General features: G+C 60.1%; 2 protein-coding genes across 8 annotated transcripts; one reads left to right on the forward strand and one right to left on the reverse strand.

Annotated features, from left to right (window-relative positions):
* The first annotated feature begins 4,028 nt into the window (after positions 1–4,028).
* On the forward strand, positions 4,029–17,738 carry CCDC154 (coiled-coil domain containing 154). 7 transcript variants are annotated; one of them, XM_033236272.1, is made up of 18 exons: positions 4,029–4,264; positions 7,780–8,037; positions 8,368–8,584; positions 8,703–8,892; positions 9,097–9,137; positions 9,420–9,515; positions 9,857–9,980; positions 13,101–13,202; positions 13,284–13,412; positions 13,490–13,608; positions 13,987–14,113; positions 14,210–14,347; positions 15,308–15,427; positions 15,566–15,642; positions 15,973–16,090; positions 16,865–16,945; positions 17,182–17,366; positions 17,509–17,738. In XM_033236272.1, exons 2-18 carry the CDS (start codon positions 7,848–7,850, stop codon positions 17,633–17,635), a joined length of 2,181 nt encoding a protein of 726 aa, XP_033092163.1. In that variant the 5' UTR covers positions 4,029–4,264; positions 7,780–7,847; the 3' UTR covers positions 17,636–17,738. The 7 variants fall into 7 exon arrangements, with proteins under 7 accessions (XP_033092163.1, XP_033092166.1, XP_033092165.1 ...); XM_033236269.1 differs by having other exon boundaries at positions 4,030–4,264; positions 16,859–16,945; XM_033236273.1 differs by having other exon boundaries at positions 4,030–4,264; positions 8,455–8,584; positions 16,859–16,945.
* On the reverse strand, positions 17,647–20,052 carry PERCC1 (proline and glutamate rich with coiled coil 1). Its single transcript, XM_033236276.1, has one exon. The coding sequence runs from the start codon at positions 19,543–19,545 to the stop codon at positions 18,628–18,630; it is 918 nt and encodes a 305-aa protein (XP_033092167.1). The 5' UTR covers positions 19,546–20,052; the 3' UTR covers positions 17,647–18,627.
* Positions 20,053–23,757: the final 3,705 nt, after the last annotated feature.

Raw genomic sequence — 23,757 nt, forward strand, 5'->3', positions numbered from 1 at the left:
ATATCCATGGAGGGGAGTGGCTGATATTACTCCCAATACACCAGGGGGTGTACATCTACCCCATGATATTGATCTTAATATTCAAAGGCCGAGAGGTTGATATTACTCGAAATATCGCAGAAAGTGTACACCCCTGTGTGATACTGTTCCTGATATCCAGAAGGGGAGATGTTATTACTCCCCATATCGCAGGAGGTGAACACCCACTCTGTGATAGCTTTCCTAATATGCAGGGGGAGAGAGGATATATTATTCCCAACATTGCAGAAGGTGAACACCCCCCCCCCCCCCGTGATTTTGTCCTTAATATTCCAAGCCGGAGAAGATGATATTACTCCCAAGATCACAGAAAGTGTACACCCCCCAGCGATAGAGTTCCCATGACCCCGGAGGGAAGAGGATGATATTACTTTCAAGATCGCAGGGGGTGTACACGCCCCCAGTGATACTGTTCCTAATTTCCACATGGGAGAGGATGATATTACTCCCAATATCGCAGGGGTCATAAACACTCCTTTGATATTGTTCCTAATATCCAGGGCGGGGCAGAGGATGATATTCCTCCCTATATTGCAGAGGGTGTTCACCAGTCTTTGATATTGTTCGCAATCTCTAGAGGGGGAGATGATATTATTCACAAAATCGTAAACACGCTGTGTGTCCACCGTGGATCCCAATATCCAGGGAGGGATATTACTCCCCTTATCGTGGGGGGTGACCACCCGGCAAGTCATATAGTTTCTTACATCCAGGGAGGAGAGGATGATATCGCTACCAATATCGAAGAAGTGTACACGCCCCCTGTGATGTGGTTCCTAATACCCACGTTGGGAGAGGATGATCTTACTCTCAGTGTCACAGGGGCTGTACACACCGCCTGTAATATTTTTCCTACAATCCAGAATAAGAGAGAATGATATTACTCCCCACAATATCACTTGAGAACATGTGATATTGTTCTCAAGAGCTAAAGGAAGAGAAGGTAATATTATTCTTTGTAGTGCAGGGGGTGTACACCCACCTGTGATATTGTTCCTAACATCCAGGGAGGGAGAGCGTGATATTACCCCCAGTCTCCCCGTGGGTGCACACCCACTTTGTGATACTGCTCCTAATATCCAGGGGGTAGAGTATGACATTACTCCCAATTTAACAGTGGGTGTATATCCACTTGGGAATATTGCTCCTAATATTCAGGGAAGGCCAAAGTGATATTACTCCCAATATCGCAGAGAGTGAACAACCCTTCTGTGATATTGTTCCTGATATCCGGTGGGGGAGGGGATGATATTACGTTCAATATCGCAGGCTGTGTACACCCACCCTGTGATATTGTTCCTCAAATCCAGGAAGGGAGAGGACAGTATGACTTCCTATATAGTAGGAGGTGTACACCCACGTTGGGATTTTGTTCCTAATACCAAGGCGGGGAGAGTGTAATATTACTCCCAATATGGCAGGGGGTGTACATTCCCCCCGAGATATTGTTCTTGCCATTCAAAATAGGAGAGGATGACATTGCTCCAGATATCAAAGAAAGTGTAAACCCCCGTGTGATATTGTTTCTAATATCCAGAAAGGGAGAAAAGGATATTAATCCCCATATCGCAGGAGGTGTACACTCACTCTGATATTTTTCCAAATATGCAGGGGGGAAAGAGGATAATAATATTCCCAATATTGCAAGGGTTGTACACCCCCGTGTGAGATGGTCCTTAATAATGTTGCAAGGCGGAGGGGAGGATATTACTACATATATCGCAGAAAGTGTACACCTCCCAGGGATATTGTTGCCATGATCCTGGAGGGAAGAGGATGATATTACTTTAAATATCACAGAAGTGTACAAACGCCCCCAGTGATACTGTTTCTAATTTCAACGTGGGAGAGGAGGACATGATACCCAATATCGCAGGGAGTAGAAACACTCCTGTGATACTGTTCTTAATATTCAGGGAGGAAGAGGATGATATTACTGCCAATACACACGGGTGTATACCCGTCTGTGAAATAGTTCATAATTTCCAGAGGGAGAGATGTTATTACTCACAACATCGTAAACAGGCTGTGAGTCCACCGTAGATCGTAATAGCCAGGCGGGGAGAGGGGGTGGCTCTTACTCCCCATATTGCGGGGGGCGCCTCACCTCCCTGCGATGTGGATCGTAAGAGCCAGGGGGCGATATATTGATCTCCCCTCACTGGAGCTCTGCAGGGCAAGAATCCGAGTACCACAATACAGGGTGCAGGGCAGGCCTAAAATATTTATGGGAAGGATGGGAGCCAGACTATGCCGGAGTGCTTTAAATACCAGTGAAAGGACTTCCCAGTCGAACCAAAAGACAACAGAGTATTAAATTTTCTTGCACAGAGGAATGGCTTGCAGAATACAGTGTGCCATAAAAATGCATCTGGTCATTGTGTGAGGTTGGATGGGAATGTGGCAAAACCAGTTAGGAAGTTGCTGAGGTGACCCTGACCATGGAGAGCGGGAACTACATGGAAAAGGCATTGCAAAGAAAATACAGGCTGGGTTCCGTGGCTCTCGCCTGTAATCCCAGCACTTTGGGAGGCCAAAGCTGGCGGATCACGAGGTCGAGAGATTGAGACCATCCTAGCCAACATTGTGAAATCCCGTCTCTACTAAAAATACAAAAATCAGCTGAGCGTGGTGTCATTCGTCTGTAGTCTCAGCTACTCAGGAGGCTGAGGCAGGAGAATCGCTTGAACCCGGGAGGCGGAGGTTGTGGTGAGCCGAGATCCTGCCATTGCACTCCAGCCTGGGCAACAAGAGTGAAACTCCGTCTCAAAAAAAAAAAAAAAAAAAGAAAGAAAATACAAACAAAAGCTGAGATTTGCTGAGTTCCTGCTATGCGCTAGGCAATGCCAACAACAAAGTGGCATCAACAAGGTGGCATGGAATCATCCTCATTTCTGTTAAGTGGGTGGGGGTAGGAGTGGGGGAGTGTCACACATCCGCAAACGGTAACGCTGAACTTCCACAGTAGGTCCATCGGGTCTCAGGACCCGCGGCTGTCCCAGGCCTCAGTTGCCTCAATCTGAGACTAACTTCCTCCTTGCATCGCAGGGTGAGGAATACTCTCCTATGCGGAGACCTCAGCTTCTCAATGTACAGAGCAGGGCCTTGCAGGGCCTAAGCACTGGAGCTCAGGGACCCTCGATCAAGCTGCCAAACCTTGTCAGGGGCTTGGAAGGTCACCTAAGGGCCCCCCGGGGCAGTGGGAAGGCGGCGGGGCTTCGCGGGCAGAGGCCAGAGCACCGCTGAGGCCAGAGCGGAAGCGGCTGAGTCATGGTGGGTCCAGGAACGCCACTCATTTGGAGAAGCCCAGGGACGCCAGAGGCTCCAGTATTACTGAGCTGTGACTTGGGCGTCTGCACCTTCACTACAGTCCTGAACCACTGGCAGTGATGGCGGTGAGCGGAAGACCCGGGTCTGCGCAGGTGACCCGAGGGACGCCGGGGGGAGGGGCTGACGTGCCCAGGGGGAGGGGCTGACGCGTCCGTAGGGAGGGGCTGACGTGCCCAGGGGGAGGGGCTGACGCATCCGCGGGGAGGGGCTGATGTGCCCAGGAGGAGGGGCTGACGCGTCCGTAGGGAGGGGCTGACGTGCCCAGGGGGAGGGGCTGACGCATCCGCGGGGAGGGGCTGATGTGCCCAGGAAGAGGGGCTGACGCGTCCGCGGGGAGGAGCTGATGTGCCCAGGGGGAGGGGCAGATGCGTCCGCGGGGAGGGGCTGACGTGTCCAGGGGGAGGGGCTGATGCGTCCGTAGGGAGGGGCTGACGTGCCCAGGGGGAGGGGCTGATGTGCCCGCGGGGAGGGGCTGATGTGTCCAGGGGGAGGGGCTGATGTGCCCAGGGGGAGGGGCTGACGCATCCGCGGGGAGGGGCTGATGTGCCCAGGGGGAGGGGCTGACGCATCCGCGGGGAGGGGCTGACGTGCCCAGGGGGAGGGGCTGATGCGTCCGCGGGGAGGGGCTGATGTGCCCAGGGGGAGGGGCTGACGCTCCAGGGCCGCGCGCCTGAACTCCAGGGCTCCGGGAACCGCCACGACCCCGACGTTGCAATCCCCGCCAGCTCGGCGGGGGCCGCATGGGGCTGGGTCTCCTGGATCCCTCCAGGAAATTGGAGTCTTGTAGCAGGACGAGTGGCGGAGAAATCTCCTCAGACAGCGAGTTATAGAAGGAAGGGGTTTATTCGGCCGGGGGCGTAGGGAAGACTTCAGTCTCAAGAGCGGAGCTCCCGGAGTGAGCTTCCTGTCCCTGTTAAGGGCTCACAGCTCTAAGGGGGTGCATGTGAGAGGGTCGTGACTGACTGAGCAAGCAGGGGGCACGTGACTGGGGGCTGCATGCACTGGTAATTAGATCGGGACAAAACAAGATAGGGATTTTCACAGTGCATTTCTATACAATGTAATCTATAGATAACAGAACCGGTTAGGTCAGGGGTCAATCTTTAAGTACCAGGCCCAGGGTGCGGCACCCGGCTGTCTACCTGTGGATTTCATTTCTGCCTTTTGGTTTTTACTTCTTCTTTCTTAGGCAGAAATTGGTCATAAGACAATATGAGGGGTGAGCTCCTCCCTTAGTCCCCCCTTTTGAGACTCTTGCTCATTTTATTAGTGCGAGTTCTCACTTTCATTTTCACTACCCCTGTCTTCTTGCAAGACAGATTGATAGTGATTTCTATAGTCCATTTGTGCTGAGGCATTTTGGTGAACTAAGGTAGCAATGAAGCTTTTTATCATTCGAAGAAGTACAGGTAGCAAACAAGGGAGCAGTAGGCAGGTTCCTATTATTATTATAACTCCTATTGTAAGAGTTTTAAATCCTCCTAGTGCTAGGAACCATTTTCCAAACGTGGCCCCAGGATCAAACCCATGCCACACTTGCACACGCACATGTGCCAGTTTTGTCGTATCTCTATGTCTTAACTACTTGCCCTTGATTATCTATGTGTAGGCAGCGATTAGTAAGGTTAAATTTCCTGCAGATCTCTCCTTCAGCTGCTAGCAAGTAGTTGAGAGCTAATCTATTTTGATAGATAGCATTTCTCATTAGAGTTTCTTGCTGGGCCAGAATAGTCAAGGCTCTGCCGGTTTTATTAGTGATTATTATTATTTTTTTTTTTTTTGAGGCGGAGTCTCACTCCGTCCACCGGACTGGAGTGCAGTGGCCGGACCTCAGCTCACTGCAAGCTCCGCCTGCCAGGTTTACGGCATTCTCCTGCCTCAGCCTCCCGAGTAGCTGGGACTACAGGCGCCCGCCACCTCGCCCGGCTAGTTTTTGTATTTTTTAGTAGAGACGGGGTTTCACCGTGTTAGCCAGGATGGTCTTGATCTCCTGACCTCATGATCCGCCCGTCTCGGCCTCCCAAAGTGCTGGGATTACAGGCTTGAGCCACCGCGCCCGGCCCTAATCTAGCATTTGTTAACCAATGATGTCCTTTGGTATTTATTAAAGTTACCACAGCATGGGGAGCCTTTATATTCAGGTTTTGCCTAAGGGTTAGTCTATCTGCTTCTTGTGCTAACAGGGCCTTTTCTGCTAGGGCCCTTAGACCTGGGGGCCGGCCTTTGGAAACTCTGCCCAGTTGTTTCAAGAGATAGGCCACTGGCCTTGGCCAGGCCCCACAGTCTGGAGTGCAGTGGCCGGATCTCAGCTCACTGCAAGCTCCGCCTCCCGGGTTCCCGCCATTCTCCTGCCTCAGCCTCCCAAGTAGCTGGGGCTACAGGCGCCCGCCACCGCACCCGGCTAGTTTTTTGGTATTTTTTTAGTAGAGACGGGGTTTCACTGTGTTAGCCAGGATGGTCTCGATCTCCTGACCTCGTGATCCGCCCGTCTCGGCCTCCCAAAGTGCTGGGATTACAGGCTTGAGCCACCGTGCCCGGCCGGATCTCATTTAATAATAGTACAGAGGAGATTACAAAAAGAACGACTAGCCTGAATGACTGATCCTGGCAATTATTGCCATCAGTGTCAAACCTCAGGCTTATTCTTATTTGGTACACCTCAGATCAGACCAAGCTGCTTTACTTCGTATTCCCAGTATTGGAGCAAGCATCTTCCACTCCCACGGCCCCATCTCAGGTCATCTTGTTCTATAACTATAGGACTCTGTCACCTTTGACACATCTAATTGACCTAAGGGAGTCTATTCATTTTCTGTCCAATTGCCCAAGAGAGTTGTTGCAGACAGGCCTGGTGGGTCACACTTGTAATCTCAGCACTTTGGGAGGCCGAGGCAGGTGGATCAACTGACATCAGAAGTTCAAGACCAGCCTGGCCAACCTGATGAAACCCTGTCTCTACTAAAACTACAAAAAATTTAGCCGGGCGTGGTGGCGGGTACCTGTAATCCCAGCCACTCTGGAGGCTAAAGTAGGCAGAAGAATCACTTGAACCCGGGAAGTGGAGGCTGCAGTGAGCCAAGATAGTGCCATTGCACTCTAGCCTGGGCAACAGAGCGAGACTCCATCTCTAAATAAATAAATAAATGAAAAAAAAAAAAAAAAAGAAGTCTAAAGAGACCAAGATGGAAGTTATAGCTTTAAATTCAAGCTTTCTATTTCCCAAGTGAGTATAGCAAATCCTACCTTTACCATTTGTTCCCAGACTCGTGTATTCTAACCATTTTGAATACATATCAGCATGAGTTCAGCACATAAATATATCATGGAGGACAGTACCCGAAACCCAAAGGGGATGATCTCCAACCTGATGGCTATGGTGAACGTTGAATAGGCCACTCCAATTCTGTTAGCAATAGCTTTAGATGATGGGGAACGTGAAAAGACCAGTGGATTTTACGGCCATGCTCTCTGTTGTACTTTCTTTGCCATGAAAAGAGTCCCTGTTCTGAGCAACATTGTATGGGATCCTATGATGACTTTTTTTTTTTTTTTTTAAGACAAACTCTGTCACCTAGGCTAGAGTGCAGTGGTAAAAACAGGGCTCACTGCAGCCTCAACCTCCCGGGCTCAAGCAATCCTCCTGAGTAGCTAGGACCACATGCTCAGGCCACCACACGCAGCTAACTTTATTTTTTTTATTTATTTATTTTGAAATGAAGTTTCACACTTGTCGCCCAGGCTGTAGAGCAGTGGTACGATCTCAGCTCACTGCAGTCTCTGCCTCCTGGGCTCAAGAGATTCTCCAGCCTCAGCCTCCAGAGTAGCTGGGATTACAGGCACTCGCCACCATGCCCAGGTAATTTTTATATTTTTAGTAGAGGCAGAGTTTTGCCACGTTGGCCAGGCTACTCTCAAACTTCTCACCTCAGGTGATCCGCCCACCTTGGCCTCCCAAAGTCCTGGGATTACAGGCATGAGCTACCATGCCCGGCCAACTCAGCTAATTTTTTGTTTGTTTGTTTGTTTTGAGACAGAGTCTCACTCTGTCACCGAGGCTGGAGTGCAGTGGCGTGATCTCGGCTCACTGCAACCTCCGCCTCCCGGGTTCAAGCGATCCTACTGCCTCAGGCCTCCTGAGTAGCTGGGACTACAGGCGTGAGCCACCACGCCCGGCTAGTTTTGTATTTTTTTAGTACAGATGGGTTTCACTAAGTTGGCCAGGCTGGTTCCGCCCTCCTGAGCTCAAGTGATCCCCCGCATCCGGCCCCAGGGCCCTGATTAACCAAAGCCCTCAACACTGGAAGTGAAATCTCAGCCCATTTATCCCTCCATCCAGAGTGAATGAACAAATAAATACACTATTCTCAACTCTACTCACTGGGAGAATTTCTCTTTATTGCTGTCTTTTAGGGGCTCCCCTGAGTAGAGCTGTGGTGCAGCACCGTCCTTTTTAGTGCCAATATATTATCTGTCCCTCTATGGACCACGGTCCCTGGGAAGGCAGCCAGACGACGGCAGCAGCTCGTCCCTCAAGGCCCAGAGCTTTCACGGGACTTCCTCCGGCCCGTGACCCCCCAGCCTGTGCCCAGCTCTGGGCAACCTCAGAGGCCCCAGGCCCAGGCCACAGCCACGGGCAGAGTGGCCGGTGCAGCCCAGCAGCCACGTCAGGTGAGCCAGAGCTGAGGGCGGAGTGGAGGAGCGGGCCCGGGGAGGGGCCTGCCACAGGTGTGAGGGTGGAGACCGCTCTGCTTCTGACCCCGGGCTCCCACAAGCCGGCCAGGTGAGGTGCTGCGTGTTTCTGCCGCCCAGTGCTGTGTGTCTTCAGGCAGGGCCCTGGACTTCTCTGAGCCAAGCCCCTCTGGATCCTGTGTGACCCAGGGAGATGCGTTGAGCTCTGGGTGGTGGGCAAGGGTCCTGCAGGGGTTTGGGACCCCGTTCCCGTAAGCTCCAGTGGGAGCCGGACCCCAAGGGGCGAACTCCCAAGACGCCTCCTTGTAGAGCCGGCCGACAGTGGCCCCTCAGGGGCATCGGCCCCTTCCCAGCTGGGCGCCCTCACCCTGGAAGACCTGGGGCTCCTCCTGGCAGGAGACCTGGCCGGCCCCGAGACCTTGAGCCTGGAGGAGCTCTCGGAGAGGTATGAGTCCAGCCACCCGCCATCCACGGCCTCTGTCCCTGAGCAGGACACCGCCAAACGCTGGAACCAGCTGGAGCAGTGGTGAGCCCTGCGGGGGTCGCTGGGGCGGGAGGACCACACCGCCGCCGCCGGCGCCTCTGCCTCTGCCTCTGTCTCCACAGCGGTCACCACCAGATTCGCCCTCTCTCGCCCTGGCCAGGGTGGTGGAGCTGCAGGCCGAGGTGGCGTGCCTGCGGGAGCACAAGCAGCGCTGTGAGCGCACCACACGGAGCCTGCTGCGGGAGCTGCTCCAGGTGCGGGCTCGCATGCAGCTACAGGGCTCAGAGCTGAGGCAGCTGCAGCAGGAGGTGCGGCCGGCAGCCCAGGCCCCTGAGACGGAGGCACCTGAGGTGAGCGGATCCCCCACCCGCAGGTCGAGCGGCCCCTTTCCTGGGTGTTGGGGGCAGCTGCTTCTGGGCCTGGAGCCCAGCTCACCCCTGCTGTCCAGGCCCAGAGCTCCCAGGGGCCAGTGGTGCCAGAGCTGGGTGGACTCCAGGGGCAGGTGCCAGACCCGGGCCTAGGTCCAGCCCACAGCCTCCTCTTCCTCCTCGTAGTTCTCTGGTCTCCAGAACCAGATGCAAGCCCTGGACAAAAGGTACCTCCCACACACCCAGGGGCACAGCTCTGGGGCGGGGGGGACGGTGAGGGGAGAAAGCAGTGGCAGGTGCGTTGGGGGATCCACATCTCCCGCGCGTCACCGGAGTAAGGGATACACATCCATGTCCAGCTAGAAAGGGCCGGGTTTGTATGTGCCTGGGCGGCCCTCAGAGGCCCAGGAAAGCCGTGGGAGGTGGCCGCAGGGGCCCCTTGGCCAGACCCATAGCCCCCAGAGGCTGCTCAGCCTTGGGCTTCTCGGGAGTGGCTTGTTGTGTCCCAGGCTGGTGGAGGTCCGGGAAGCCTTGACTCAGCTCAGGAGGAGGCAGGCACAGCAGGAGGCAGAGAGAAGGGGCGCCGAGCAGGAGGCCGGCCTCAGGTGGGCGCCCACCACCCGCAGCTGGCTCTGGAGCTTGCGTGGGGTCGTTTGAGAGTCCCTGGCCGAGCCAAGACACGGGTACCCCTGCCGTGTGTCCCCAGTGACCCAGCGGGGCTCCCGCCCTCAGTGTCTGGGAGCCTGGGCCCGCTGCGGACCCTCCGTGGGGAAGAGACTCGCAGCAGCCCTTCCCCGCCACCAGTGCTGTGTTTCTCGTTCCTCTGTTTTCCTGGGGGCAGGGGGTGGGGGTTGTACACCTCCTGCCTGGCCAGCCTGTGGGTCAGCCTCACGCTGCTGGGTTCTCTGGCCAGCTGGGCTGGTGTGACTGCAGCCGGTTTCTCTAGGCTGGCCAAGCTTACTGACTTGCTGCAGCAGGAGGAGCAGGGCCGGGAGGTGGCCTGCGGCGCCCTGCAGAAGAACCAGGAGGACAGCAGCCGGAGGGTAGACCTGGAGGTGGCCAGGATGCAGGTACCACCAGGCCCAGCCTTCGGTGGGGGCCGCCCAGAGGACCGAGGAGGACACGTGGCCATGTCCATTGAAATCAGCTACAGCTGTAGACGATTTAAAACTCAGTTCCTCAGCCATACATGCCCGATTTCAAAAGCTTAGGCCAGTCGGGCGCAGTGGCTCACGCCTGTAATCCCAGCACTTCGGGAGGCTGAGACAGGCAGATCACAAGGTCAAGAGTTCGAGACCAGCCTGGCCAACATGGCAAAACTCCATCTCTACTAAAAATACAAAAAATTAGCCGGGCGTGCTGGCAGGCGCCTGTAGTCCCAGCTACTCGGGAGGCTGAGGCAGGAGGATCGCTTGAACCCAGGAGGAGGAGGTTGCAGTGAGCCGAGATCACGCCACTGCACTCCAGCCTGGTGACAGAGTGAGATGCCGTTTCAAAAAACAAAACAAAACAAAAGCTCAGGCCATGTGGAGTGGCACACGCCTGTAATCCCAGCAGTTTGGCAGGCCGAGGCAGGAGGATCACTTGTGCCTGGGAAGTCAAGACCTGCCTGGGCAACACAGCAAGACCCCATCTCAAAAAATAGAAAGCTGAGTCGCCACGTGGGGCCGGCAGCTGCGCATCTGGGTGTCCTTTGTCCCAGGAAGCTGTCTGTGTCCTGCCGCCTCCACCCCTCCCCACACAGCCAGCACCTGCCTGGATCAACAGATTGCACCCAGCCCTGAAGCCCCTTCCACGGCCACTTTCAGGCTCCACCTTTCCCTACACGCAAAGCGGAGTTCCCCTTCCTCGACATGAGGAACTAGAACCCGGGGTCCCACCCATAGGGCCAGAGCGGCTCCCCCTCCCGCTGTGGCCTCAGCAGGGGCCTCCGCTATGGGTTGGGAGGGGACCGGGCAGCCGCACATTTCAGCAACTCAGGTCTGAGCTCCACAAATAGAGACCCGGGGACTGCAGCCAGCTCCCGTGCGCATCAGGCAGTACGCTGGGTGCAGGGCCACGATTGCCGGGGCGCCCCAGCTGTCACCCACATAGCTCTGCTACCTGGAGCCGGCAGCCTCCCTCTCACTGCCCTTTGGGAAGTTATTGAGCGGCTGTGTGGAGCAGGCAGAGGTGCTGGGCTGAGGATTCCTGAGGTGCCAGGTGTGGGGGTGCTGCCGCTCACGAGGGCGTCTGCCTTTCCCTGAGCCTGGGTGTCTGAGTGCTCTCTAGGGCCAGAGCCAGGCCGACCTTCATCTCTGGTTTTGAGACGGGGTATTGCCTGGTTGCTCAGGCTGGAGTGCAGTGCTACGATCACAGCTCACTGCAGCCTCAACCCCCCAGGCTCAAGTGATCCTCCTGCCTCAGCCTTCCAAGTTGCTAGGACTGCAGGTGCATGCCACCATACCTGGCTATTTTTTTTTTTTTTCTTTTGAGATGGAGTCTCGCTCTGTCACCCAGGCTGGAGTACAGTGGTGCGATCTCAGCTCACTGCAAGCTCCGCCTCCCAGGTTCACGCCATTGTCCTGCCTCAGCCTCCCAAGTAGCTGGGACTACAGGCACCTGACACCACACCTGGTTAATTTTTTTGTATTTTTAGTAGAGATGGGGTTTCACCGTGTTAGCCAGGATGGTCTCGATCTCCTGACCTCGTGATCCGCCTGCCTCGGCCTCCCAAAGTGCTGGGATGACAGGCGTGAACCACGGCACCCAGCCCGCCTGGCTGATGTTTTGTAGAGATGAGGTCTCACTGTGTTGCCCAGGATGGTCTGAAACTCCTGGGCTCAAATGATCCTCCTGCCTCAGCCTCCCAAAAAGTTTTCTTTTCTTTTTCTTTTTTGAGATGGAGTCTCGCTCTGTCACCCAGGCTGGAGTGCAGTGGCACGATCTTGGCTCACTGTAAGCTCCGCCTCCTGGGTTCATGCCATTCTCCTGCCTCAGCCTCCCGAGTAGCTGGGACTACAGGTGCCCACCACCATGCCCGGCTAATTTTTTTATATTTTTAGTAGAGACAGGGTTTCACCATGTTAGCCAGGATGGTCTCGATCTCCTGAGCTCGTGATCCACTTGCCTTGGCCTCCCAAAGTGTTGGGATTTCAGACGTGAGCCACCATGCCTGGCCTTTATTTTAATTTATTTTTTTCCCAGACTGTCTCGCTCTGTCACCCAGGCTGGAGTACAGTGGCCTGATCTCGGCTCACTGCAACCTCCATCTCCTGGGTTCAAGTGATTCTCCTGCCTCAGCCTCCAGAGTAGCTGGGATTACAGACAGCTATCCATGTCTGGCTAATTTTTGTAGTTTTAGTAGATACAGGGTTTCACCATGTTGGCCAGGCTGGTCTTGAACTCCTGACCTCAGGTGATCCACCCGCCTTGGCCTCCCAAAGTGCTGGGATTACAGGTGTGAGTCATTGTGCCAGCCACTGCTTGTTTTTGTAAATAAAGTTTTATTGGCACACAGGAACATTTTTTACATGTTGTCAATGTCTCCTGAGGGGGCTATAACCGCCATGCTGAGAGGGTTACAACAGAGATCCCACGAGGGTGGAACTTGTACCATCTGGCTTTTTACAGAAAAATATCTACTCTAAGGCGGCTTCCTGGGGGGCAGGAGACCAGCAGGGGCTTGACCAGAGAGGAAGCTTCCCGGGTGGCGCCTCTCTGTGGCTGACGAAGGGCCTGTGCCGCCTGCCTGCCCTTTGGGTGTATGAGACACAGGGACTGGGTCAGCTGCACCTCCCTTCTCCCCTCACCTTCAGACCCTCTGCAGCAGGAAAGCAGCTGTTGGGGTGGAGACAAGGCCCCGAGGCTCTGCCCAGCTTGCCTGGCTCCCTGTGCATGGGGACACCCGTATGACATCCCTGCTTCCCTGTTGGGGCCTGGTGGTGGCTGGGAAGCCTTCCCTGGGCGGCTTCGGTGGTGGGTGGCAAGTGTGTCTGGTCCCCACGTGAGCATGACCTTCCAGTGCTTCACGAACCCATGCCTTCTATAGCACTGGGTCAGCTTTCTTCCGGCTGAGGGTGTGGCGAGCCTGGCTCTGCTGGGCTCGGGGACAGCAGGGGACCCCAACTCTGATGGAGACCACGGGCAGAAGGGGGACGGGCTGCGTGTCCAGCAGAGGCTGCACACCGGACAATATGCCTCCGCCCCAGGCCCAGGTGACCAAGCTCGGTGAAGAGGTGAGCCTGCGCTTCCTGAAGAGGGAGGCCAAGCTGTGCGGCTTCCTGCAGAAGAGCTTCCTGGCCCTGGAGAAGGTGGGAGCCTGCCTGCGCCCGCCCTGCCCCGCCCCACTTTCCAGACGCAGACCTGCGGCTGACAGTGGGGTCTCACCACAGAGAATGAAGGCCTCGGAGAGCTCGCGGCTGAGGCTGGAGGGCAGCCTTCGGGGCGAGCTGGAGAGCCGGTGGGAGAAGCTTCGGGGGCTGATGGAGGAGCGCCTGCGGGCCCTACAGGGGCAGCATGAGGTGGGGCCGGGCGGGCGGCGGACAGGTGGGGCCGGGGCTGGGGTGTGGGTCTCAGGGCGGCCTCCACCCCTTGGCAGGAGAGCCACCTCCTGGAGCAGTGCCAGGGCCTGGATGCAGCCGTGGCCCAGCTGACCAAGTTCGTGCAGCAGAACCAGGCATCGCTGAACCGCGTCCTGCTGGCCGAGGCGAAGGCCTGGTGGGTGTCCTGGGGCCTCAGGTGCTGTCAGGTGGGGAGACCCCCATGTCCCACTCAGGAGGGGGCCGCGGTGGCCGACTCAGCAGGGAATGACTTTGCCTCCCCGGAGCAGAGTGCTTGACCCCGAGGGCCGCAGCCCCTCCTCCCTCCCGTGCTCCCGTGGGGCCTCCCATCCCTCACCTAGCCGGCTCTCCCGGGGCACTCAGCTGTGGCCGTGGGGAGTGAACCCGTCGTGGTGGCACTGTGACCGCACCCCATCTTCCGATCCCAGGGTCTCCTGGGAGGTTCCGGAGCCAGCAGCCAAGCTTCCCTCCCTAGCCCAGGGCTGAGGGGTGGGCAGGCTCTGCTGAGGGCATCTGTGTGTCCCCCAACCCCTAGGGATGCCAAGGGGCGCTTGGAGGAGAGCCGGGCCGGGGAGCTGGCTGCCTATGTGCAGGAGAACCTGGAGGCCGCACAGCTGGCCCGCGAGCTGGCCCGGCAGGAGATGCATGGCGAGCTGGTGCTGGTGAGGGGGTAGCGCAACACGTCCCCAACGGGGTCCCCCATGCACACAGGATGGGCGCTCAGCCAGGCCTCCCCGCACCCACCTGTCCCCCTTCAGCTCCGAGAGAAACACCGGGCTCTGGAGGCATCGGTGGCGCAGCTGGCCGGGCAGTTAAAGGAGCTGAGTGGCCGCCTCCCGGCTCTGAGCAGCCGGCTGGATCTGCAGGAGCAGATGCTGGGCCTCAGGCTGTCGGAGGTGCGCCAGGCAGCGGAGGGCAGGCAGGGCTATGGAGGGTCCCCACCGCGCCGGCTCTCAGCCCACCACTGCCCCCAGGGGAGAGGCCGGACAGGCCGGTCCCAAGCCTCCCATCCCACCCAGCGACTGTCCCCAGGGCCCGGGAGACCCCGAGCCCCAGAGGCTCCTGTGTGGGGCAGGGCGGCTGAGCAGCCTCGGCCCACGGCCCAGCCATGCGGGCAGTCACAGAGGGACAGACAAGCGGCCTCCACCCCTCCTGCTCTTGTTCACTTTGTAACAGCTCTATTGAAACGGACTCACTCCCCACACGGTTCCCCCGTGAGCGCGTACAGTTCCGTGAGTTCCGTGGGTCTGTTCAGTTTCAGAGCATTCATCCGCCAGAAAGAACCCCAGCCCCGTCCGCGGTCACTCCCATCCCCACTGCCCCTGGCGACCGCCGGGTCCCTGCCTGTCTCGGTGGCTGCCTGTTCTGGACGTTTCCAGGAAACGGAGCCACGCACCGTGCGGCCGCTGCGGCGGTAACCCCCGCGGGCATCCCGTTTCCCGCTCCTCGGGGCCTCGTGCGCAGAGCTTCGCCCCGTCCACCGCGGCGTAATGTGCGTCGCGTGGGCGCCGCCCCCCAGTTCCCGCTGATCCCCTGACGCATGCGTGCTGCTGCGAGTGGGCGCCGCCCTGCATTTCCGGGCTGGATCCCACTGGGGCCTGCCCTGCCTCCCTCGGGCACCTGTGTGGTCCGAGCAGCACCCACGGGCCCTCGGCTGCCCAGGCCCTGCCTGGCATGTGTGTCTCCAGAGCGTGCTTGGCCAGGCCACCCTGGCTGCCTGCAGGCCTGTGCACAAATGTCTCAGAGTCGGAGGTGGGGGTGAGGGCTGCCTGCCCCCAGAGCTCCCCATGTCTGTCCATCCATCCGTCTGTCCTCCCTCTCTGGGCTCTGTCCCTCACTGGGCATCTGTATCCCAGGCAAAGACCGAATGGGAAGGTGCAGAGAGGAAGTCTCTGGAGGACCTGGCCAGGTGGCAGAAGGAGGTGGCCGCGCACCTGCGGGGGGTGCGGGAGAAGGTGGATGGCCTCCCCCAGCAGGTGGGTGAAGGCACAGCCAGACTCGGTGTCCTTTGGCGCGGGACCCTCCCCCACCGCGCCCGTCCTCTCCCTCTCGCTGTGTGGGCGCCGAGGCCAAGGCTGGTCCCAGACTGTGCCCTCTCCCCGCTCTGTGTTCAGATAGAGGGCGTCTCGGACAAGTGCCTGCTCCACAAGAGTGATTCGGACCTCAGGATTTCCGCCGAAGGCAAGGCCAGGTACAGCCTCCGGGGCCCTGGGAGAGGGGCAGGGGCTCTGCTGACCGCCACTGGGCGGGGCCAGTCCCCACGCTGCCCTCCACAAGCCTCCTGGTGTCATGACAGAGCCGTTCCCCCGAGCCTGCGCCCAGCCCAGCACCGAGCTCACCCTGCCACCCTGGGGCAGCCTCTGAGAAGCCTCCGAGAACTCTCCCTCCTGGAGGGGTGACAGAGCTGAGCCCCCTCAAGCCCCCTTAACCCTGTGGTGGCTGTGGGAGTAGCCTGTGTCCCCGGTTCTGGCCCTACCCCCAAACACACCCCACAGCCAGCCCCAGCCTCTGGTGCCCACAGGGAGTTCGAGGTTGGGGCCCTGCGGCAGGAGCTGGCCACGCTGCTGTCGTCTGTGCAGCTGCTGAAGGAAGACAGCCCTGGGCGGAAGATCGCGGAGATGCAGGGCAAGCTGGCCACGGTAGTCCCGGGTCTGCCTGCACCCAGCTGGGAGAGAGGGAGAGCCGTTGGGTTCAGACGGGGCAGCCGCGCAGAGAGGCAGGACCCCCGGCCTAGGGGGCATTTTGCAGCCGGCAGGATTTGCTCAGAAAACCACCTGTCAGAGGCTGGGCGTGGAGGCTTATATCCATAACCCCAGCGCTTCGGGAGGCCGAGGCGGGCGGGTCACCTGAGGTCGGGAGTTTGAGACCAGCCTGACCAACATGGAGAAACCCCATCTCTACTAAAAATACAAAAATTAGCCAGGCGTGGTGGCGCATGCCTGTAGTCCTAGCTACTTGGGAGACTGAGGCAGGAGAATCGCTCGAACCTGGAAGGTGGAGGTTGCAGTGAGCTGAGATCGCACTGTTGCTCTCCAGCCTGGGTGACAAGAGCGAAAGTCTGTCTCGAAAACAAAAAACAAACCCAGCTGCCCTGGGCCACCCCAGCTTGTCTCAGCCTCTGGAAGTTCTAAGTGGAGGCACTTTGCCTGGAGCCCTCACACTGGGGTGTCCGTGTGCAGCCACGAGGGCTGAAACAGCCCTGAGCCCTGGCCAGGCCCCTGCAGGGCCACTCTCAGGCTGCCCCTTACTCAGCGGAGCTTGTCCCAAGCCCTGCGGGGGGGGTGCGAGGACCAGCGTCTCAGCGGGTGGCCCCTGCCCAAGCTGTAAGCAGATATGGGGGCGCCCGTGGGGACAGCAGGACGTCAGCAGACTGGCCCTGTCTGTGCCTTCATTGGGACTGTCTTTAGTTTCAGAACCAAATAATGAAGCTGGAAAACTGTGTCCAGGCCAGCAAGACTATCCAGAACCTCAGGTTCAACACTGAGGCCCGGCTGGTGAGGAGGCCCTGCCCGGCTGGCACCGCCCAGCTCCTACCCACTGCCTCGGCCCTGCCACCTCCCGTCTGCCCTGCTGCAGGCGCCAGTGTCCGTCTGTCCAAGTGTCTGGCAATGGGCATGGTTTCCCTGAAGATAAATGGCTTCCAGGCTCCCGGTGGGAGATAAACCCCCTGTTGGCAGTCCCCTGCCCGGAGGTCTGGCTCCTGGGTGACACGGGCATCCCCGTCCCACAGCGCACGCAGGAGATGGCCGCCCTGCGAGAGAGCGTGCTGCGGCTGCGCAGTGAGGAGGGCCCGCAGATGCTGCTGGGCAGCTGGAAGGTGCTGCCATCCCTGGCAAGGCTGCGCGTCTTCATCAAGGACACGGCGCCAAGCGAGGTGGTGCCCGTGAACTGCTGGGGCGTGTACCAGGCGGTGAGGTGGGCAGCAGGGATCCCGGCGCGGCCTCCTGGGCCTTTGGATCCAAAGGGTCGGGGTTTGGGGCTGGGTGCCCGCCGGCAGCAGGTGGGCTGCGGGGGGTGGGGCAGGGGTGCAGGGGCCACGTGCCACATCTCCGGACAGGTGGCTGCGGTGGAAGGCTTCCCTCATAAAGCTCAGGGCCCCGCGGAGGCCAGGAGGGGTCCCAGAGAAGCCCCACAGCCGGGAGCAGGTGCAACAGCTCACACCCTCGCTCTTTATCCAGAAATAAACGAACCAGCCTTGTACTCATTAGAGCTGAGGTTCCCCGATGCGTGCCAGCGAACAGCCTGCCCGGGGCCTGTGGGGTGAGAGGGGTGGCGAGGCCCCGGGCAGCGGGGGTGCCCAAGGCTGGAGGGACCCAGTCTCTTGAGCTCCACAACTCTTCCTGTCCTGCCCAAGCCCAGCCTGGCTTCAGGCTGTTGCTTTTCCTAGCACTTCAGCAGCCCCTCTCCTTCCCTGCCAGGCCCCCTAGGGCTGCCAGAGCCCCCCGGGGTGGAAAGGGCTGGGCTGGGGCCTGTCCAGAAGCACCTAGGCCTGCCCCCGCCAGGACAGCCATTGAGCCGCCCTGCCCGGGTTGTGAGGAGGACCCGAGGAAGCTCCCTGGCTCTGCCTCAGAGCCACTCCAGCCCAGCACCCTGCAGTGGAAGAACCTTCCAGCATCTGTGGAGGAGACAGCCCTTGTTTGCTCTCTTGGTTGGGCAGTGGGCCCCTCTTCCTGCCTCTCCAAGGAGGCCGTCACTCATCTTGTGGTCGCCGGCCCTGCCACCTGCTGTCAGGGGGCTCAGGGGAGGGGCTGCAGGTTCCGGGCCACTCAGCCCTAGGGCTCTGTGGGGTGGGCAGGCAGTGGGAGGGCTGGTTCGGAGGGCTCTGTCCTCCATTGCCCTTTGCTGCTGACCTGGAATCTCTGGGACTCCCCCCTCAGCCTCCCCTGGGGGTCCTGATGGGTGGAGCCCCCTGAGCTCAAGGCTCCGTCTTCTGTGGGCTGGGCTCTGGGGATCCCTGTGCCCCTCCAGGGGCTCTGCTGGGGCTGAAGGCCAGGGCGTGGCCAGGTCTGGGCACCACCCTTGCTGCTCCCACTGCAGCCCGGCCCTGGTGCCCTCTGGGTTTGCCCTGTGGCAGCTGTGAGGGATGGAGGAGGCTCTTCCCAGGAGGACGGGAGGAGAGTCCAGTGCCTCAGGGGCGGCCCCGCTGCCACCAGCTGACTCCAACCCCAGTGCCTCGCTAGGCCTCAGCTGGCTGTGCCCCTTCCAGGGCTGGGGTTCCCCTGCCGGGCAGCTCAGGACAGGCCTCGGCGGACCAGCTGGCCAGCAGGTCGCTGAAGTCAGGCGTGCCCGGGTGCAGCAGGCCCAGGGGGCTGGGGGCCGGCTCCTTCCAGAAGGATGGGGGCAGCTTCCTCTGGGCCATGGGGGTGATGTGGCCGTACTTCCGCTCCAGCCTCAGGCTCCAGCTGGCCGCCGCCCTGGACCCCCAGTACTGCTGCAGCCCGTAGTCGAAGAGCTCGGCCAGGGGTCCCAGGGGCTGTGCCCTGTCCCCGCTGAGGCCCGGCCTGCACACCTGCCCGCGCACCTGCCCTTGGGAGACCCCAGGCTCCGGGGTGTGCTCATCCTCCAGGGACCCGCCGCGGGCCAGGCGCACCAGGTCCGCGTAGTAGAGCTCCCGGGCAGTGCTGCCGGCTGGGCGGCTGTCAGCGTAGACGTCGCAGGCATCTGGGTCCTGCGCCTTGTCCTTGCGGCCAAAGTACCGCTGGATGTCGTCGCTGATGAGCTCTGAGAAGCGTAGCAGCTGCAGCGGCATCTCGGGGCTGCTGGGACCCTGAGGGGCTGCCTCCTCTGCGGCCTCTGCCCGGCCTGAGCTCGGGAGGATCTGGCTGCAGCCCTCCAGCCCCTCGCCCTCCTCCTCCCCCTCCTCCTCCTCCTCCTCCTCTTGCTCCTCCTCCTCCTCCTCCTCCGAAGTCTCCGGGGGCTCTGGATCTGAGGGCAGGAAGGGGTGGTGGCGCAGCAGGGGCAGCTGGAAGTCGCACAGGGTCCGGATCACACCGGCGGCCATCTCCGCATGTCCCACGCTTCTGGGGCCTCCGGAGCAGCAGGCGCTGGCTAGGGAGGGAGGCAGAGGGGCAGATTCCCTGTCAGGCCTGGCCATGCCCCCACCACCCTCGATGGCTGCACTCGGATCCCATACATCTGTGGCCTCCCCCAGAGACCTTCCTCAGCTCCTGGGCTCCCAGTTGTGTTTGCTGAGGGCATGGATTGCCACTGGAGTGAGGCGTGGAGAGATGGGGTGGGCTCTGTGGCCGCATGGCTGTGGCATGAGGGGCATGGCCAGCCAGGGGCTGAGACCTGCTGGACGGCTGGCCTAGGATGGTCACTGGATGGGAGCAGTGGGGTCCTGTCGTGGGGGGCATTTGGGGACACGGACATTGTGGGGACACTAGAATTGTGGTCACTTGGGAGGGGAGGATGCTGGGCGGGAGAGGGCAGTCCCTGGGGGCGGGGCCTAGAGAGCCAGGCAGGTGGGCAGGGACCCCCGCAGGCCAGGGCAGGGGGCTGGGGCTGCTGAGCCGGAGCTGGGCCCCAGGTTGGGCTGCTGTGGATCAGAACCATGGCTCTTGATCAAAGTGGAGGCGTCAGCCATGACTGAGGCCAGAGCTGTGCAGCCCCTCTGGGGTTCTTCCGGGCCGTCACAGTCCCAAGGGAGCGGGAGGCAGCACCCCAGTGGCCCCAACTGGGGTGTCTCTGCGATGGTGAAGGCGGCTGGGGTGGGAAGTCCCTGGAAGGGTGGGCTACAGGGGCCACTGCACTTGGCCAGGACGACTCAAGGGAGGCACCTGGATCAGGGGCCTGGCAGGAGGGTTTCTGGGCGGGGACTGTGGGGTGGGTGCAGCTCTCTTCTGGGCTAGCTGCCAGGTAGAGCCCACCACACAGACAAGGGCTACCCAACCCCTCCTCGTGGGTGTCCCTGGGGCCAGGTAGCCTGAACCCATCTTGTCCAGAGCCTGTGGCAGGAGGGCGGAAGGAGGGAGATGGCTGCAGGGAGGGGGAGGGCTGCGGGGAGCGGGAAGGGCTGTGGGGAGCATCCACAGCACTGAGACCGGTGTTCCTCGGGGTCAGGATGTCTCCCCGCTGGCTGTCCAGAAGGTGAGCTATGAGGCCTCCTGACCTGGCCGGCCCAGCTGTGGTCCTGATCTCACTCAAGTGCTGGGGTCCCTATCGCAGGAGACGTCCAGTGTCCTGAGCGCTGGACTTTGGGGCTGACTCCTCACGGACAGCCCAGACACAAGCGCCCTCCCATGGCCGTCTGCCCGGATGCCGGCCCAGCCCTGGGCCAGCCCAGCGCTCTGGGGGACTCTCCCAGGGGTGGGTGGTCCCCGCAGAGCCCTGGGCAGAAGGACTCACAGACTCCAAGTCCCCAGTGCTGTGGTGGTCCCAAGCAGCGCCCGCCTCCCCCAGGCCCTGGCTCCTACCTGGCCGGGGCCACAGCTCTCGATCCACAGGCACACCCTCCACCTGGACACGAGCATTTATAGCTGCGCTCTGCAGCCGCCAGGGGCTGGCAAATATTTGGCAACAGCATTGTCATTGCAGACTGGGCAAATAGAGCCCGTTTGCTTTAGCGCCCAGCAACCAGGGCCCCGAGGAGGGGAGCACACCCCCGGCCTCACCTGCACACAGCCTGCCCGGGGACCGTGGAGTGTTTGTGTGGGCGCAGCTGGCTCGCCCCCGGGCCCCGGGACCCTTATCTCTGCTGCTGACTGGGGCCCAGACCCAGCCTTGTCAAATAGGCGGAAAATTAAATTTCATGCTATTTTGAGTTCTGGAGTAGGCCTCTCTAGAGGGCATCCGCCCTTTGCAGCCAGCGGAGTGAACAGTGCTCCCGGCCACAGGAGGACCCTGGGGAAGGGGGAGGGGAAGGGAGCGAGGTCCCAGGGACCCCCAGCCAGGGCCCGGCACCTGCCCAGCTCCCCTGGCCATCGGGACCTCCTGGACAGCCGTGACCATCTCCACTGGCCCAGTGGTTACCGGGACGCCTCTGGGCTGCCGCTGTCCACCTGCCCAGAGCTCAGAGATGTTTGCAATTGATCATTAATGGAGGAACCCCCTGCTTCCCCAGGCTTCTTCCCAGGGGCCTTCCTTCCTTCCTCAGTCGCAGCCACCCCGGGGTGGGAATGGGGGGCTGGGAACCCTCCCCTCACCTATTGCTCCCAGGAAAGCCTCCCCGAGAAGTGTCCCCAAGGGCTTCTGCCACTCCCACTGACTCCCTGGCTCCTCCTGGGTGGCCCCAGCTGGTCCACTGTGGGGCCATGTTAGCTTCCTGTGACTGCCGTGGCCATCACCATAACCCCAGCGGCCTGGAGCGCAGGGCGGGAGGCCAGAGGTCCGGGCCCAGGCTCCCCAGGAGTGGCTCTTTGCCTCATGGTTGTGTCTCCCCAGTCTCTGCCTCTGTCCTCACAGGGTCTTCCCTGGGAGTGTCCTCTGCCCTCCTATGGGGACCCTGTTCCTGGACTTAGGGCCCACGCCCACCCACTGTGCCCTCAGCTTCACCAGTTACACCTGCACGGCCCCCATTTCCAAATGAGGTCCCATTGGGAGACTCAAGGTGGCCATGCATTGTGGGGACATGGCTCAGGCTGCACAGGCACCGCCCACATGTGACTGTCCCTGACCTTGGCGTTCGCCAGGTGTGCCCCTGCTTGGCACTATGCTCCTCGGAGCAGCCCCCAGTGGCTCAGGTTGGGAGGACTCCACAGTGTCCTTCCTGGGGACTCCGGCTCTGAGGACGGGACAGCAGCCCCCAGCCTGGCCTTGGCCCCAACACTCCCTGTCCTGAGCCCCCAGCTCCTGGGCCTTCACCTTCCAGGGGCCGGGAGGGTTCTGGATGCCACTCCCCACCCCAGTCCTCACCCTACGCTTCAGGCATCCCCCAGTCAGGTGGTAGACCCGCCCCTCTCACCTAGTGGCATCCAATACACAGGGATTTGGACATGGCCCAGCCCTTTTCTGTACCTGGGGACCTCTGGCTGACCTGCCCCAATTTCTCAGGCACCTAGAAGGCAGGAGATCCCAGAGGGCCTCAGGCAGCCAGTGCAACCAGTGTCCGGGGCTGCAGTCAGGACCCCTGGCTTCGAGGGAAGGGACAGGAAACGAAAAGTTCAAGCTTAAGAGTGAGATCGGCCGGGCGCGGTGGCTCAAGCCTGTAATCCCAGCACTTTGGGAGGCCGAGACGGGCGGATCACAAGGTCAGGAGATCGAGACCATCCTGGCTAACACGGTGAAACCCCATCTCTACTAAAAATACAAAAAAACTAGCCGGCGAGGTGGCGGGCGCCTGTAGTCCCAGCTACTTAGGAGGCTGAGGCAGGAGAATGGCGTAACCCGGGAGGTGGAGCTTGCAGTGAGCTGAGATCCGGCCACTGCACTCCAGCTTGGAGACAGAGCCAGACTCCGTCTGAAAAAAAAAAAAAAAAAAAAAAAAGAGTGAGATCCTGCAGAGGGCAGGCCGGCGGCCTCCACATGGGTCTCATGGTGAGAGGTGGGGTCACCTGCAGGTCCCAGGAGAGGCTGCTGGGAGTGGGGACAGGGACGGCATCGGCATGGCTGCCAGTTACGGCTTCTCCTTACTGCTCCTTCACAGGCAGAAACCGAGCCCATGCCCTAGTGAGCTCAGCCCAGGTGACCCCACAGCCCAGTGAGCCCACAGCCCAGTGAGCCCATGCCCCAGGTGAGGTGCATCTGGCCATACTCAGCCCTGAGCGTCCAAACCATGTAGAGGCCTCTGTTCCTGGCTTCATGGGGGCCGCCCTGAGACTCCAAGGTCTGAAGTGCTTGGTCAGGCCCTGGCTGTGGGGGGCTTTTGCCAGCCTCACCAGCTCCCCTCTGATCCAGCCGTCATTGAGGACCTGCGGCTGCCCAGGGTTCAGGGTCCTGGACTCCCATCTCTGACCAGATAGCGCCCCTGCCCCTACCGATCTGGGGAGCTTCCAGCCTGGCGCCCTGGGTGCGTCCGCCCTGGTCTGCTCAGAACCTCAGGGCCAGACCTGCAGAGGATGGGGGTTCTGCCGCTCCTGGCAGTGACTGCAGTGCCCTCTGCCGCATGCCGTGCAATGGCCGGGGTCTGCGGAGGGAAGGGTGGGAGCCAATCCAGCCTGGGGTCTGGCACTGCAGCCTCCACCTCGCTGGTCTTAGCAGGGATGGCGTCAGCAGGAACCCCGAGGGAACTTCAGTGGAGGACCCAGAAGGGCCCCTGGGCCCCTGGGCCCCTGTGTTCTGCCCTGAAGGGCGCGGGCGGCGGGAAACGGCGAGCTCAGGCTTCGGGTGCAAGTGGTCCCCAGCTCGCTCGGTTACCAGCCTTGCTGTC

The sequence above is a fragment of the Trachypithecus francoisi genome, unplaced genomic scaffold, assembly GCF_009764315.1.
Source record: "Trachypithecus francoisi isolate TF-2019V2 unplaced genomic scaffold, Tfra_2.0 Lachesis_group15, whole genome shotgun sequence".
NCBI lineage: Eukaryota > Metazoa > Chordata > Mammalia > Primates > Cercopithecidae > Trachypithecus > Trachypithecus francoisi.